Source organism: Macaca mulatta, chromosome 4, assembly GCF_049350105.2.
Source record: "Macaca mulatta isolate MMU2019108-1 chromosome 4, T2T-MMU8v2.0, whole genome shotgun sequence".
Lineage (NCBI taxonomy): Eukaryota > Metazoa > Chordata > Mammalia > Primates > Cercopithecidae > Macaca > Macaca mulatta.
In genome coordinates, this window is record NC_133409.1 from 74,121,763 (window position 1) to 74,138,925 (window position 17,163).

Sequence of the window (17,163 nt, forward strand, 5' to 3'; positions counted from 1 at the left end):
GGTTCTGAATTTGCATTGCAAAAGACATTCTGTCTTATAAATGTAAAATAATTTCATTAACAGTGAAATGGAAACACAAAATTAAAAAAAAAATCTAACTTAAAAGCTACATACTACAGACTCTAGTAGTTTAAGAGACACTAAAGTAGACCAATTAATTAGCCTAATTTTAAGAACCTCAGAGGTTGTCTGTTTTGTAGACAGAAAGTAATTGGGTTCAAATTTTGGGAACTACACTGGAGAGCTTAGTAAGAGTGAAGTTCAGCAGTAATTCAGTTCAACTAGTCAGAACAGGATTGTGATAGTTCAATGGTAGTGAAAGTTCTGCCATTAAAGCTGGATTGAGCTAGTTGAAAGATTGAGAAACAGAAGGGATAGCAGATTCTCACAGGAAAAAGTCCCAAAAGTGGTTGTAAGTTAAGCCCCTCGTTGTATCGCAAAGGAAATTCTCTATATCTGATTCTTGGAGTTTTGACTGAGAGTAAGTAATGAATGTTAGTAAATTTCTTCTGGGCATTAATCTCCCTCTCTCAACCACCCAGGAATCTGCCCAACCTCTATTTTTAGCACTTAGCTTATCTTACCTTGTGTTGCAATTATGTGCGTCTAGGACTTTCTCTTCCTGCATGCAGAAGGTTTAGAGTACTAGCCTTGAATTATTTTATCATCTCTGTAAAAATTCCTCCTCTTTCTTATTTGAGAAAATGAATTTTTAAAACATTTGCTCAATGTAACTGTCAGCAAAATATTTTCTGGCTTTCCTCAGAACATTTCTGCTTTGCCCTAATATGGTAAAACTACTTCAGAGCAGCAGAGAATTCTTTTAGAACTAAATTTTAGCCTGTAATCCCAGCACTTTGGGAGGCTAAAGCGGGCAGATCACTTGAGGCCATGAGTTCAAGACCAGCCTGGCCAATATGGCAAAATCCTGTCTCCATGGATAAATACAAAAATTAGTTGGGTATGGTGGTGCACACCTGTTTAAGTCCTTGATAAGTGCTTTCCTGGATTACAAATAAATCTCCTGTATGTAATAGTTACAACATAATAAAAAATGTGAAGTAAATTGCTATGAAAATGTTTCATTTGCCAAAATGTAAACATCCCTAGATAAAAAAAGGAATCAAGGACATAGCTAGCTTTTTTCCAAATAATAAATATTTTCTTGGGGCCTTAATCCCAGAGAAGATAAATTTTAATTGATAAACTACATATGTACCTTACCCCTAAATCAAAGATAAAGTGGATAATAACTTTGAAACACCATCAAATAATCTCAACTAGGTAACTAAAACAGAGTTAGAAAGCTTCCACTAAAAATTTTCTAATATCTAGCCTAAGAACCCGTTAGTAAAATTTAAATAGCCTGGAGATTCTGGATAATGGTAATAACCATAACTGTAGAGGCCTATGAGTAAGGATCTTGGTTTTTGACATAACGAGTCTTACACTATTTAAAATGTTATATGAACACACATGTGCATGACAAGAAGAAAGCAAGCTACATGGTCACTGGTTTTTTGTTTTTTTTGTTTTTTTCCCCATTATAATGGGAGAGAAAGTCCCTGAAAGCACAAATGTTTTAAATTTGAAGATAACCTATAAGATATCTCCAGTCATCAGATTCTGTCTTGGATCTAATTATTCTGGGAGAAGTCATTCACAATGTCTCTGAAATCTGAGATGCTGAAGGGAGGTGGAACTGATAGCAAACTCCCTGAACTCGATTTAGAAAAAGCTGACAATTATGTCTGTTATGTAAGTAGAAGATGGCCTGACTTCCTGTCACCCGAACGCTCAGCTAACTGGCCAAATGGCAAAGGAAGTATGACGGTGGCAGCAAAGAGCATGGAGATCGCTCAGGCGTGCTTCAAGACAGACAAGTAGATCTAACACTATTGGTTACGGTCCCTATTCTAAATCTAGAATTTATATCTAAATCTATAGTCAAATAATGCATTTTTTCCATGCTATCTCTTTTTGTTTATGAAGGATACATGATGTAAGGGAAACTCTGTAAGATTTTGTATTTGAGAGTTTTAGGGACCAGTGAGAAATTTCTATTCCTCATGAGGCTGTGAACTCCCTGAAAGCAGACTCTGTAACGGATTAGGCTCATATCCCCGTTGACTCCCCTTGCTACCCAACCCATTTTCAAGCAGTAAATGCTCAATATACATTCACTGAAGAAAAAGATGGGTTTTTAATAGTACACATCGTGTAGTAACTCAACAAGCAGTGGTTTTGCTAAAATAGACACCAGTTTTCTTTAATTTTAATATTTGGCAGAGAAACTGTTTCTGTAACTAGCACTTACTCCAATAACTAATATATAATAGTCAAAGCCTAGTTTAATATCCAACTGTTTTATCCACAGATGATTTACCACAAATAACACGACCATAATAAGGTTTCCCAAAAAAGTGTAAGTAAATCATGTTTGATGTAGCTTTAGTTAGACGTCTCTAACAGAAATCACAGAAGGATTTTCTTTCTTTCCTGAAATATTGGATGACCGTGTAACTTATCTTCCATATGGGGATACTTTAAGAGTAACATCATCACGATGATGATGATGAATGATACTGCCACCAGAGTAACATGCATGAACCTAAACATTTAGTCACCCTACCTAAGGAGAACAATTATAATAAGAACTAGTCATTCATATTATGATTTTTGTGGTTCTTACTCAGGAGAAGTACAGTACAGTGTCAGTTTGCACAGAAACAAAGGTTAGATCCTAGAGGTTATTTCCTATGACACATCCTCAGGGGAACAAATGTCCTAATTCTGATATACTACAACAAATAAGCAGAAACTTACCTCTGGTTTGGGGACAAAAGCTCGTCCTGGAATTGTAAAGATGTGTCGAACATTGCAGAGGTACTGAGCCATAACAGAGAGGCGACTACGTTGTTTGCTTCCTGTATTGGCTGCAAGTCTCTAGAAAAAGACAAAAATGAATTTTAGCAAATAATTAGTCCAGCCTGATTAGATGAAAAAGAGTGAACATTTCATTATTTCTGAACACTAGGTGGACTTTTTGAGGCAAATTTGAAAAGGGTAGGCTATCTGACACATGACACACAGCAAACATGGGGAATATTTTCCTCCAACATCAACAGAAGTACACCTAAGAAGTGTGATTTATGTCATACATAATGAACTACAAAAATAAGAACATTTGCTCTACCACTGGCTGTTGCGATTTTCGAACCACTGTTATATTCGATAGCAGAAGGTCCTACATAAAACAAGCAATCAATAAATACTTGATGAAGAAATTAGCAAGCATAATGAAAAATGAAAGATGCTTAAATACTTAATTTTCTGAATTACCCCAACATATGAATGAACATTTTAAATGGTATGCTTTTCTTCACTTAATATACTAAAACCATGAGTATTCAGAACCCTTGGGGAATTGGCTGTTCTTGACAAACAATGTTTGTAAAAACCTAGTAATTTATTCTTTTAAGCACTCAAACATTTCTGTTTTGCAATTAATTAGGTATATTTAAATTAATTCATAAATGCAATGCAATGTCAATTAAAAGTCCAACAGGATTTAAAAAATTAACTTCCATATGTATTATATATATATATTTAAAATTGAATTCCATGTAAAATTTATATAAGGCCAAGAATGGCCAGGACACTCCTGAAGAATACCAGCAATGATAGGGGAGCTCACCCTACCAGACATCAAAATTGATGCAGGCACAGACAGATCAATAAAACAAATGCCTTAGAAACAGACCCAAGCACATGTAGATATCTAGCACATGATAGATGTGATGTAGCAACTGCTAACAGAAAAAGAAGGATCATTCAATAAGTGACACTGGAATAATTAGATACCTATAGGAGAAAACAGTAGGTCCCTATCTCATACCATAACCAAAAATAAACGCTAAACAAATTAACAATAAGTGAAAAGCAAAACTTTAAAATTTTTATAAGTAAATATCTATGACCTCCACGGTAGGGAAGAATTTCCTAAAGATGCAAAGGCAGAGCTATATATGAAAAGACATATATATATATATATATATATGCTATATAAGAAAAGATATACATATATGTATATGTATGTCTTTTTAAAAATTTTATTTTATATGTTTATGTATGTCTTTTTTTAAAATTTTGCTCTTGGCTGGGAACAGTGGCTCATGCCTATAATTCCAGTGCTTTGGGAAGCCAAAGCAGGAGGATTGCCAGAGGCCAGGAGTTCAAGACCAGCCTGGGCAACACAGCAAGACGCCCTCCTCAATAACAACAACCACCACCACCATACTTTATTATAGTGTTCAGAGTACAGATGAAATTCCTATACATCAATAATCATAAGGTAAACAGCTAAGAGAATATATAAGGCAACTCACATAAGAGAAATCCAAATAAACCATAATATAAACTATGCTCTACCACAGTACAAAATAGGAATATGCAAATTAGAACATTAGATATAATTTCATACACATGAAATGAACATTTAAAAAAAAACTAATAGAACCTGATATTGGAGAATATCTGCAGCTACAGGAAGTTTCAGATACTGCTAGTGAGAGAGGAAATCTGTACAAGCATTTGTAGCATAATTTGGCAATATAGAGCTGAAGCTGTGTAAAACCTCATGACCCTCTAGGTCTCTAAGAACATATCCTAGAGCACAGCGTACATAGGCGATAGGTAAAAAAGTGTTCATTATGGCATTATGTGTAATGTCAAAAAGTGAAAAAAAAATAAAAATTCATCAACAGGTGAATGAAAAAATAAACTGTGATAATTTTGATAATGGAATATGAAACAATAGTTAAAATGAATAGCAAGGGTTATCCACATAGATTGAATCCCAAAATGGAATAAAAAACAACCAAGTCACAGAAAATTTGTATAGTATAATGCTATTGTATAAAATCTTGAAAAGATGACTATCATTTACTTTCTCTCAGAGAGAGAGAGAGAGAGAGAGTGTGTGTGTGTGTGCGCGTGTGTGTGTGTGTGCGGTGTATTTATCTGCAGTACAAGGAGAAAATACGCATGGAAATAATGACGATGAAGTTTAAGATAGTACAACTCATAGGAGGGAAAGAAAGGGGCTAGAAGAGGGCTCCAAACATATCAACAATATTTTATTTCTTTAAAAAAGATATAAAAATATGGCAATATGTTAAAATTGAACAGAGCTGAATGGTGGGTAAAAAAACTTAGGGATGCTTATCTTTCTAAAATGTATCTTGCTTCTCTGTGTTCTTAAGAGTTCAAAGGACATTCTAACCCTCTTCTGAATGATTTGGGGGCAACATTACAAACAGCAACGATTACTGGAATAATCCGGGGCTAGGCAGGCAGGCAGGGGGCCCCACTGCTCAACAGTAGAAGACACAGTGCTTTTTGAGCTGCGTTTGCAGCTGTCGGATTTGCTCTTTCCCGCTTCACTGCAATGCACCCACATAGTCTAATCACTTCTTTTCCTCTGCTGCTTGTAGCCTGCTGTGGACATGAAAACCATATAATTTACCTTATTAGAGCTTCGCCTTAAGGAAGATTAAAATATAGGTTCTGTGTGAGATATGGAAGAAACTTCCTATAGGCAAAGTTATCGATTGTACTCAAAGCCAACCTTTCATTTCATATCCCTTTCCCCTGACCTTTTTATTTTACACTGTCTGGCTCTTGTCTGTTTGGAGAGTTGAAATTATTGGGATGCCATATTCAAGATTAAGTGATGAGCTACTATAGCATATAAGACAAAATATAATCTTTCTTACTAAAATGTAAAACTAAGACACATACACTCTCATGAAGCTACAAAAAATGACAGAAGTAGAGATTTAAGTTAAAGAATAAGCTTATGGATCAAGTGGTCAAAAATATTTCTAGTTCTTCGTAAGTAAAAAAGGAGCTTAATCTTACAACTGGCAGAAAATTCAAAATGCATTGCAAATTTTCGTATGAAACTGGCACAATTCAAAAAAGATCTTATTTAAGTATATTTCACTTAGAATGCTATGTACACATCTAGAAACGTCAGGGGAATGTGTGTCCTAATCCATTAACTTGACCCATTCAGTTCAATCTTCGTAGCATATATCCCCAGGCTGTAGAGATGAAAACACGCGAATCATGTATTTCAATCTAGAAGAAATCAGCACACATAGCTGTCCCTAATTTATTAAGGAAAAATTCAAATCACAGACCAGAAAGGTCTACAAAAGATTTCATTCAAATCTAGCATAAAACTTAAATGGTCTGTCAACCTCAAATATACATTACTGTTTCTGTGAGAGATATACTACAGGAAAAGCTAGGAAATTTCAACATCCATTACAAGATAGATGATTTTAGCAAAAAAAAGGTCAGGAAACCAAACCAGTTAATTTTTCATTAAAAGGAACCCTCTAACCCTTGAGCTTTTAAAAAGCATTTTGATAGAGTATGAGAAAAACAAGGGGTCAAAGAATTTACAAGGACAGTGTTTTTTTGTTTTTTTTTTTTTTATTAATCTAAAATAATTTTAAGTACAAGGAGAAAAATCAGGCTTACACTTGAGAAGCTACACAGCCATATATCAGGGTCAATGAGAACTATGTAATGTAATTAATGGAGAGGTGACTCCCTCCCTGCTTGGGATGTGCCCATAAACAGCCAGGGTCCTCTGGAGATGGCAGAAGAAAGAGGCTGATGGTAGACTCAGAAAGAAAAGAACACTGGGCCAGTAACATCGAGAACTTGCACATCATGACTTTAGCAGAAAACACACTACTTGTACTCAAGTTCAGCTTTCCCTGTAACTACTCCATGACTTTCTGGAAGGCATTGAACCCTTTTGAGACTCGGTTCATCATTTATATTAATAAACGAGGTTAGATGGGATTAGTTGTCACTTACTGTTTAACAGTCTGATTATATTTTATGAGCTGTAACTTTATATTGTCTATATGTCCCTTAATGCGTATGAGCTGAATTCTTACATTTAGATCCTGTAGTCCTAGAGACAGAAATAAGACGACAGTGCTCATTTATTTCTGTTTTGTAATTCACAAAGCCAAACGAAGTAAATGTTAAAAAGGGCTTTCTGTGGCTAAAATACAAAATTACATATACAACCATGTCAAGAGCAAATGGCATGTAAGAAAATGCTGCTATATGAAAAGGTTTGAATTAGTGTCCCTGCCCAAATCTCATGTCAAATTGTAATCCCCAACGTTGGAGGAGAGGCCTGGTGAAAGGTGACTGGATCAAGGGGGCAGATTTCCCTCTTGCTGTTCTTATGACAGTGAGTTGGTTCTTACAAGAACAGGTTGTTGTAAAGTGTGTAGCACCTGCTGCTTTCCTTCTGTTCCAGCCACATAAGCTGTACCTGCTTCCCCTTCACATTCTGCCATGACTGTAAGTTTCCTGAGGCCTCCCTAGCTGTGCTTCCTGTAGAGTTGCAGAAACATGAGCCAATTAAACCTTTTTTAAAAAAAAAAATAAATTACCCAGTCTCAGTATCTCTTTATAGTAGTGCACAGAATGGACTAATATACTATATATTCTCCCATTGAAACTTTCACTTGCAAAATGTGAAAATCAGAGGACCAGTGTTACCCAGACTTCTAAGGCATTCTATAAATTAGACTCGATATAAACTCTTCTCAATATTCATGGTAAAATTTCACTAAAAGCAACCATTTTTTGTTCAAAAGAACTGCATATGGTGAAGTCGAAGTAACACTATTATTAATAACCACAACTGACTCTGAGTCACTGAAATTACTCCACCTCTTCTTAAGCCTCTGTTTCTTTGTGTTTCCCCCCACACAAATAGAGTACATAGTATTTTGTATCTCTATTATGTACTCAAGAGCAGAAATACCAAAATAATCATGTCAGCTGAGAAAAATAAATTCACAGATGTGGTATAATAAGAAATATATTTGGACTTTGTCCTGGTTCCTTGCATACACCTTCTAAAGCCCTTGAAATTTCCTGAGTGATAGGCATGTCTTGTTTTACATTCACAAGTCCCCCAGAGTTTACAGTAATGAGATAACTTAGGATGAGGCCTCTAGGCAGCTCAAGATGGGGCTGGCCGCAGAGACCAATTGATCACCCATGACTTAAGTGCAGGTAACGTGTTTCCCTGAGTTTTTGAGCCATTCTGACAAGTGATCCAACCTGAGGAGGGGGTCATGGGAACCTTTAATTTATTTTATAGCTGGTCGCTCAGAACTCCTAGAGGCCCAGATTTGTGACGGTCATCTGAAGTCAGGGGCAGTTTTGTGGGAACTGGCCCTTAACTTGTGGGATCTAACACTAAAAACAAGTGGATAGTATCGGAATTGAATGAAACTGCAGGATGCCCTACTGGTGTCTGGAGAATCGAGAGATTGCTTGGTGTGGAAAACACCCACACATCTGGTGTCAGAAGTTGTGTAAGTGTAGAGGAAATAAGAATAGTTTCTGTCAGAACCAACATATCCAAAGGTTGAGAAAAACGACAAAGAAAACTCAGCATGGGCCCAACTCAAACCAATCCAAGAGAATTAGCAGGTTCATGAAGAGGAAATGGCAAAGACCTTACGGAAAGTGGTGACATCGTCCCAGGCTTCCTAACAAAACACGAAAGGGTCCTACATTTTTATGATGGGAAGTTCGAAGACTCCTGAGAGAAATATTTTATGGCCAAATAATCTAAAGGAAAGTTTTTCAACAATGGCATGACGGACATCTTGGGCTAATGTTGGGTGCTTCTTCGCCGTGGGAGGCTCTGCTGTGCACTGAAGAATGCTTCACAGCATCCCGAACCTTCTATCCACTAGAGATCAGAAGCCCCCTCCCGGGTTGTGACAACGAAAAACACCTCAGACACTGCCAAATGCCCCTGAGGAGCGGATAAGGCTAAAGTGCCCTTGTTGGAAATGATTTCCCTAAACGGGAACAAGGGTAAAAAGAGAGGGACAGATCTAAGAAATGAAATTCTTATGATACACTCAAATTATCTGAGAGGAAGGCATTTAAAGAATTAAACTTATGTAGTAGTAGAGTCTATTGATTTCAAATTCTGGTATTAAAAAGTTTTGTTCTGAAACAACAATAAAACTGAGTAAGTCATAGGAAACAATGGTTTGCATAAACAAGGTCACTGAAATGGAAAGGAGATGAGCCTTAGATGCCCAGCCTGCAGAGGACTGGAGGCCCTTCTCGGGCTCCAGCAGAGGCAGTGGGCAGCTCAAACTGAGCCTAGAGGTCTCCTGGGCTCGGGGAGCCAGAGCTGGAGATCTGGGAGGCCTCACTAGGCAGAATTTGTGGGGTAGACTACCAAAGATATGGAAAACGCACACACGCGGTGCTCACACATGTGCAGGAGCAGGGGGTGGGGGAGACAGGAACAGGAGAGGGAGAGAGAATGTGAGGCAGAGCTCCTGAGGTAGCAAAAGGGCCCCCCAAGTCCCCTGCTGAGCACTGATCTGCAGGTGGCTGAGGCTTGGGAGCCTGAACTAGAACCAGGGGAAGGCAGGAACAACTGGGGTTCAAATGGCTCAAGAGGCCCCAAAACATGCAGGGCGTTGGGTGCCTTCCTCAGAAAGGTCATGACGTGGTACTGGGGCTCAATTAACCCCAAATTAAAAGCTACCCTGGATTCACCAGAACAATACAAGCCTCAAGCAATCTTATCTATGTGTCAAAAGAAACCCAGCACTCAACCCAATACCACAAAATCCAGCCCTCATCAGCATTAAAAAAAATAAAACTCTCACAATACCTGATGTTATGTCAGAAATTACCAGGCTTTCAAAGAAACAGAAAAATGGAACCTATAACAAGGAGGGGGAAATCAATTATTAAAAGAGTACAGAAATGACAGAGATAATGAAATTAGCAGGCAAGGATCTTAAAACAGCTACTTTATTTATTTGTTCATTTTTTTGAGACAGGGTCTTGCTCTGTCGCCCAGGCTGGAGTGCAGTGACGTGATCACGGCTCACTGCAATTTGATCTTCTGGGCTCAGGTGATCCTCCCGCTTCAGCCTCCTGAGTAGCCGAGACCACAGGCATGCAGCACTGGACCTGGCTAATTTTTTATGTATTTTTTGTAGAGACAAGGTCTCCCTATGTTACCCAGGCTGGTCTCGAACTCTGGGTTCAAGCAATCCTCCCACCTTAGCCTCCCAAAGTGTTGAGATTACAGGTATGAGCCAGCATGCCTGGCCAAAACATCTACTTTAAATATCATACCTACATACAAAAATGCCAAGGAAGGCATGAACATAATGAGGACAGAAAGAGAAGATCCAAAGACCCAAATAGAATTTACAGAGATAATTTTTTTTCATAATAGTTAACCAAATATCCATGCATTTACTTAATTCTTTCCTCACTGCTGATTTTTGATCTGACCATTATCAGATACTGCTAAGGTGTCTGCATCGGGCTTTCTAGTCTAGTAATTGCTCTGTCACGTGCTACTTCTCATACTGCTTTAATTATTAAAGCTTCACCATACATTTTAGCATATGACAAGGAAGGCTTCTCTCAGCACTCTCCTTTTTCAACACTTCTTACGTATTCTTGCAGGTCTATTACTCCAGATGATCCTTAGAACTGCGTATTTCAAGATAAATTCTTCAAGGATTATAATTAGAGATACAGAATTCTTGGAAAAAATTAGCATCTTTACAATAATCATTTTTCCTTCTGGGGCTATGATATTTCTCCTGATTTATCTCAGTGACCTTGAGATTCTCAGTTAGGTTTTATAGTTATTTTTATATGTCTCTCATTTTTTCTTAGGTTTTCAAAATAATTATTTATCTCCAAATAATATTTTTGTACTTCTCATTCCAATAATGGTATAGTTTCCTTGATTCACTCCCTGTTATATTTAGTTTTCTATTTTTTTTTTTTTATCATGAATTCAATCTTAAACTCTCCTGAGTTTTTGTAACTTTTTTTGACTATATGCAAACTTGACAGCAGTTTTATCAAATTCACCTTTTAATTGGCTCCAATCTGGACTGGCTGTTCTGCCTGAGGACTCTTTTCTCTCTGTCCTGTAGGGGAGGCCCTCTCCTTCCTGGATTTCATGTCATTTTTTTCTTGATGTCTCTAATCAGACCAGTGCTTCTATGTCTCTAACCAGACCAATGCTAACAGAGGTGCCGACAGGAATCAATGAGGATTGACTATTGTGAGTAAATGGAGTTAGGTTAATTGGGACCCATATGTTAAAAATAGTAAAAATGGCTTCTACTTCACTATACAGAGAGATCAACCCCAAGGGGACTATAGATATAAATGTGAAAGGTGAACATAAAGCTTCTAGAAGATAACAGAAGAATATCTTCATGAACTCAAGATATAAAAGGGTTTCCTCAATAAAACACAAAAAGCACTAGACATAAACTTAAAATTAAGAATGCTTGCTCTTCAAAAGACACCATAAAAAGAAAATAACAACATGCCTTAGAGTAGAAGAAATGCTCAACACATTTAACTAAGGACTAGTATGAAGAGTATTAAAGAGTATGTGAGAACTCCTCCAAATCAGTAAGAGAAAGATAAGCAACCCAAAAGAAAGGTGAGCAAAAAGCAAGCACTAAAAACAAGTAACCCAAAAGGCCAGTAAACACACAATAGTGCCCAATTTTGCTACAAATCAGCAAGGACAAAATAAAACACACTGACATTCCATTACCCTCAGATTAATAAAAATGTACAAGTCTGGCAATACTGAGTACTGGCAAGAATATGGAACAAAATGAACTCATACACACTGCTGGTGGGAATATAAACAGGCATGATGATTTCAGAGATCAATGTAGCATTATCTATGCAGGGGTGAAGATTTGCAGTTCTACTCCCAGGTAAATACCCTAGAGAAATGTTGCCCATGTGCCCCACCTGACATAGTATGGAACGTCTACGAGTTTTGTTTGTAAAAACAGAACACTGAAACTAATTCAACGTATGGGAACATGAGAATGAAGAGATAAGAGATCTTACACAGTCAAATAGTGGGTAGTATATATAGCTACCTAAATAAACTACAATCATGAGCAATGTCAGTGAATCTGACAAATAATGTTCAGGATAAAAAGAACACATACTATATGAATACATACAGAATACATATTATATGAACCCAGTTGTCAAAAGTGGACAAAACTAAAGTGTATTCATCATAGGAATATAAATCTATGTGATAAGACTATGCAAGGGAATTAATCCAAAATTCACAGTAGTGATCACCTTAGTAGCATGGGATGGAAAGGAGATGCAATCAGAGTGAGGGATACAATGGGGTATCAAAGGTACCGGTGATTCAATTACCCATGTGGGGGGTGGGGATTCAGGAGTTCCCTTTATTAAGCCATCTATGTACATTATACAGTCATTCCTCGGTATCTGTGGGTTCCATATCCATGGATCCAACCAACCCCAGATCAAAAATATTCAGGGAATAAAAAAAGGATGGTTGCACCTGTACTGAACATGTATAGATTTTTCCCTTATCATTATTCCCCAAATAATACAGTGTAACAACTATTTATAACACATTCATACTGTCTTAGGTATTACAAATAATCTAGAGACAATTTAAAGTAAATGGGATGATATGCATAGTTTATATGCAAATACTACACTGTTTGACATCAGGGACTTGCGCACCTGTAGATTTTGGTATTTGCGGGAGTTCTGGAATCAATTCCCTACGGATACCAATGGATGGCTGTATACTCTTGTACTTTATGTCATAATAATATTTTTTTTAGGCCGGGCGTGGTGGCTCACGCCTGTAATCCCAGCACTTTGGGAGGCCGAGGCAGGCGGATCACAAGGTCAGGAGATCGAGACCACGGTGAAACCCCGTCTCTACTAAAAATACAAAAAAAAAATTAGCCGGGCGTGGTTGTGGGCGCCTGTAGTCCCAGCTACTCGGGAGGCTGAGGCAGGAGAATGGCGTGAACCCGGGAGGCGGAGCTTGCAGTGAGCCGAGATCGCGCCACTGCACTCCAGCCTGGGCGACAGAGCGAGACTCCGTCTCAAAAAAAAAAAAAAAAAAAAAAAAAATAATATTTTTTTTAAAAACCACTTAAGAGTCTGCACATCCCTCCTTATACCTCTGCAGCTCAAAAACCATCCTTGACTACCCTGGAGGCTTTACTTTCTCGAGTGAACCCAGAACACTTCCACCATGGGAATGCAGGCATAGCAGGCTTCGCTGAGGTGAGGGATGAAGTGCAATTTATATACTGAATAATGAGATCCTCAATCCCCTTCTTTTTCTCAGCTCCAAAGTGATAATCACATTCTTTTTTTCCCCCCTCGAGACAGAGTCTTGCTCTGTCACCCAAGCTGGAGTGCAGTGGCGCAATTCTGGCTCACTGCAACCTCTGCCACCCAGGTCAAGCAATTCTCCTGGCTCAGCCTCCTGAGTAGCTGGGATTACAGGCACCCACCACCGCACCCGGCTAACTTTTTTTTCTTTTTTTTTTTTGTATTTTTAGTAGAGACAGGGTTTCACCATGTTGGCCAGGCTGGTCTCAAACTCCTGACCTCACGATCCGCCCGCCTCGGCCTCCCAAAGTGCTGGAATTTCAGGCATAGGTCACCATGCCCGGCCAATTATATTCTTTAACTGCCATGCCATTAAGCCTAAAGGATCAATTTCAAGGTATCACGTGCCAATCCTGGGTATGGTCAACAGGGCATTGCTTTTGTCTTTCTGCAATGGCATCGATGGCTATTGCATCCCTGTGTTTACCACACTATCTCCTTGGCTATCACACATCATTCATGTTTTCCCAGAAGCTCACAGCGGTTACGTCTGTCATCATCATCACAGTCTTAACTTTTGGCTGAGCTACTGCTGGGTTTTTGTGTGTGTAATGAGATATTAACTTAGAAAACACAGACTGTGGTAAAAATGCAGTATTATTATTTTGCTTTGGAATTTGAACGTGTGATAAAAATAGTCACAAAAAGTTAAAACTTACCTCTGCCACTTCCTTTTGAAAAGTCAAAGTCATCTGAGTTCTGCCATAAACAAAAGGTCCATCTCTACAGGAAATATTTTCAAGCCACTTGATAATCAGTGGAGTTGAAACACTAAAAGGCAGATTTCCAATAATATGTACATTTGGAGGATCTGGTGGCAGAGGAAAAAACAACCTGAAATGATTCCATCAATATATTCTGAATACAATTTCAGTGACAAGTAAAATCAGACTGGATATTAATAGCATCAAACAAAAATACATAAATAGACATGGCTAAATATTTTTCATTTCACTTATTATTCAAAAGCAATGTTTTCTCACAATCGGCTTTGGATTATTGAGGAAAAAATTGTACTTAATTACTGCTCAGTAACTCAGAGAAAGTCCTTGAATTTCTGGCCTAGGAAATACATGAAAAAGAGTTGGCTGGAGAAAAAAGAGAATTTATTTTGGACATGATGAGATTAAAGTGCCTGTGGGATACCTAGATGAAGCTGTCACAGGTCAGATGCCCAGGAAGGGGGTACAGGCAGCATATAAAGATGTGAATGTCTGCAATACATAGGTGGTAAGTGAAACGTTAGGAATGGAGTAATCTGGCAAATTTGCCTAAAAAGAAAAACCCCAGAAACAACAATATGTACAAAGTGGGTAGAAAAATAACCACCAGCTAAGAATAGTTAGAAAAAGTTCACAAATGTAAAAGGAAAAACAGGAGGGGCTGGTATCGGGGAGAAAAACAGCAGAGAAATCCTCCGGAAGACTATGGATTACAGTCAAATGAATGTGGAAGAACTCAGTCAGATAAGGTTTGAAACAGGTAATGAGGAAGGCACTGTGGTTCCAGTGCGGCTGGGCTGGGGCAGAAACCTGAAGGCTGCATGCTAAGAACAGGAGGGCTTGTTAGCTGGCGGAGACTGCGAGTGCGGCCCATCTGAAGGAGTCTGGTCATGGGGGAGGCCAGAGACATGGGGGCAGCCAAATGTGGAGGCACCCTAAGCCCTCCTCCGTTTATTCTGAGAGTCTGTTATAGGAAGAAACATACCCTATTTATCTATGCATTCTGAAGGGCTGCACACAGCGGGTACCCAATAAACACTGCCTGTGAATGAAGAATGCCTTGGTTGCTCACTGAATGTGAAAATAATAGAAAAAGTTAAAACAAAGGCTTGGGCATGGCTCAGTTTACTAAAGCACTTCTTTTTTTCCACTATTTGGAACAAATAACAATTCATAGTTTACCTTACCCTTATATGGTATCACAAAAAACGATAAGTTTATTTGCACAGAATCCAAAACATTTAGAAATTTGAGACAAATGAATTAGAATTAAGAAAAAGTAACTAGATTTTATAATTTGGAAGCAGGAAGCAAGAGAAAATTATAATATACATTATTTAATTCTGTTCAGATAATTTTAAATATAAACATAAGACATCTGTAATAAATGTATCATAAAATGAACATTTGTGATACAAATAACCATAAAAGAGATGTTTATAACTACCCAAAAGCACTTACCATCTTCCCAGGGTCTTTTAAGACTTTCTGAAAAAGCCTTTTCTACCTTAAATGTCAAGACATCTCCATGAACAATTCTCAGTTTCCCAGGTGCTGCCTCAGAAAGCATCTAGTTTATAAAAAGATCAGTAAAATGAGCTCATATACTTATGAAAGTAACAAAACTAAACTTTTTAAACCTGTGCATTTAAAAAATCAGTTAAAAAAGTCAGAGACTAGGGGTGATCATTAATGAACAAATACTACATCATGTCTATTGCAAAAGACAACGGTGGTGTTTCATTTTAACACATATGAATGATTAGGGATAGTAACAGACAGTACAACACTAGCTTACAGTTTTACAAATATATTAGTGTAATTTTGACCCTCAGGATGACATTATTTCTGCATAGATTTAGCATAAACTCACTCCTAACAATAAGTTTTTAAATTAGAGACTAAGGACATTATCATGAAATGTGGATAATTAATCAGGAGTCAACTATATGAAAGATAAGCTTAATTTAACTAAATCTTCATAGCCTAAATATATACAAAGGATTCTACATATCATCAAGATCTGTAACTTAATAGATGGGTAGATTTAGCCAAGTAGAAAGTCACCTGTCGATGCCAGTCTCCACTTGGCACTCCGAGATACTCCTCTGAGCAGAGCATCCCTAATCTTAATATTTGTTGATCCACAGCGCTTATCGACCTATGAATTACCCTGGATGTTTTAACAATAGCTACTTCCCAACCTATTTCCACCTACTAACCGTTTGCTTTCTTTCCTTTTCCTTCTGTCTTTGTGAGCAAAAAGGGGGGAAAAAAGCACTTTTTCCTTTGTAATCTTTTTCTTCTTCATTCCACCTACCCTACCATCACACTCTCACAGTACTGAAGAGTTGGCACTTAATTCAAAAAACTTTATAGCTAAGTCATCTATAAATTCATATTGTGTTAAATGCCCCATACCCACCACAAAACTTGATTCTTGAAGACCTTCGTTACATATTAAAGTCTCTGAGCTTATAAATTTTAAAAGGCAGGAGTGAATATATCAATGAGAAGAAATATCACTGTAAGGCAGATTTCAAGGGAAGAAGTGACTTTCTTCCCACATTAAGTCAGAGCTCAGAGAACCTTGGCTTCAACTCAGTTGCCAAGATTCTAGAATGTGCCTAGCACTGGATAGGGATGATGAACAGGCTCAAAGGGAACATTTGCCCTGAGCCTACCTTGGTCCTAATTCTCTGGGTCCATTAAAGCTGATTTTTTTTCTCCTAACACCTCTCCTTGCCCAACTCATACAACCAAGAGGGAGGATAAACAAGATGATCACAGAAGCCAGAGAGGAGACACTGGACCAAGAAACATGGCTTGTGGATTAGTCCACCTTTGGGGTTAACACTGTGCTGTGCACCTGCCTCTTTACAGCACTTACAAACTGTATCTCAATTTCCCCTGCAACGACATATGCTCCTTAAGGTCAGGACCCATTTCCTAGCTACCTTTATAGCCCCTGTAGCTACAGCAATGCACGGTGAGTGCTTAATACATATTTAAGAAGAAGTGCATGAATAAGTGAATGACCAAATGGCATTCAGGTCTTTGTAAAGCCAGAAACTTTCTCTTTTAGCCTGGGAGATCCAATTTTGTAGGG

At 38.0% G+C, this 17,163-nt stretch overlaps 1 protein-coding gene across 1 annotated transcript in view; it reads right to left on the minus strand.

The window, feature by feature from the left end:
- TFB1M (transcription factor B1, mitochondrial) overlaps positions 1-17,163 on the minus strand; it is a 54,410-nt gene that overhangs the window by 23,200 nt on the left and 14,047 nt on the right. The window contains 3 exon segments of the mRNA NM_001261482.1: positions 2,827-2,946; positions 13,992-14,143; positions 15,516-15,624. Of these exon segments, the coding sequence (NP_001248411.1) occupies positions 2,827-2,946; positions 13,992-14,143; positions 15,516-15,624 (381 nt within the window).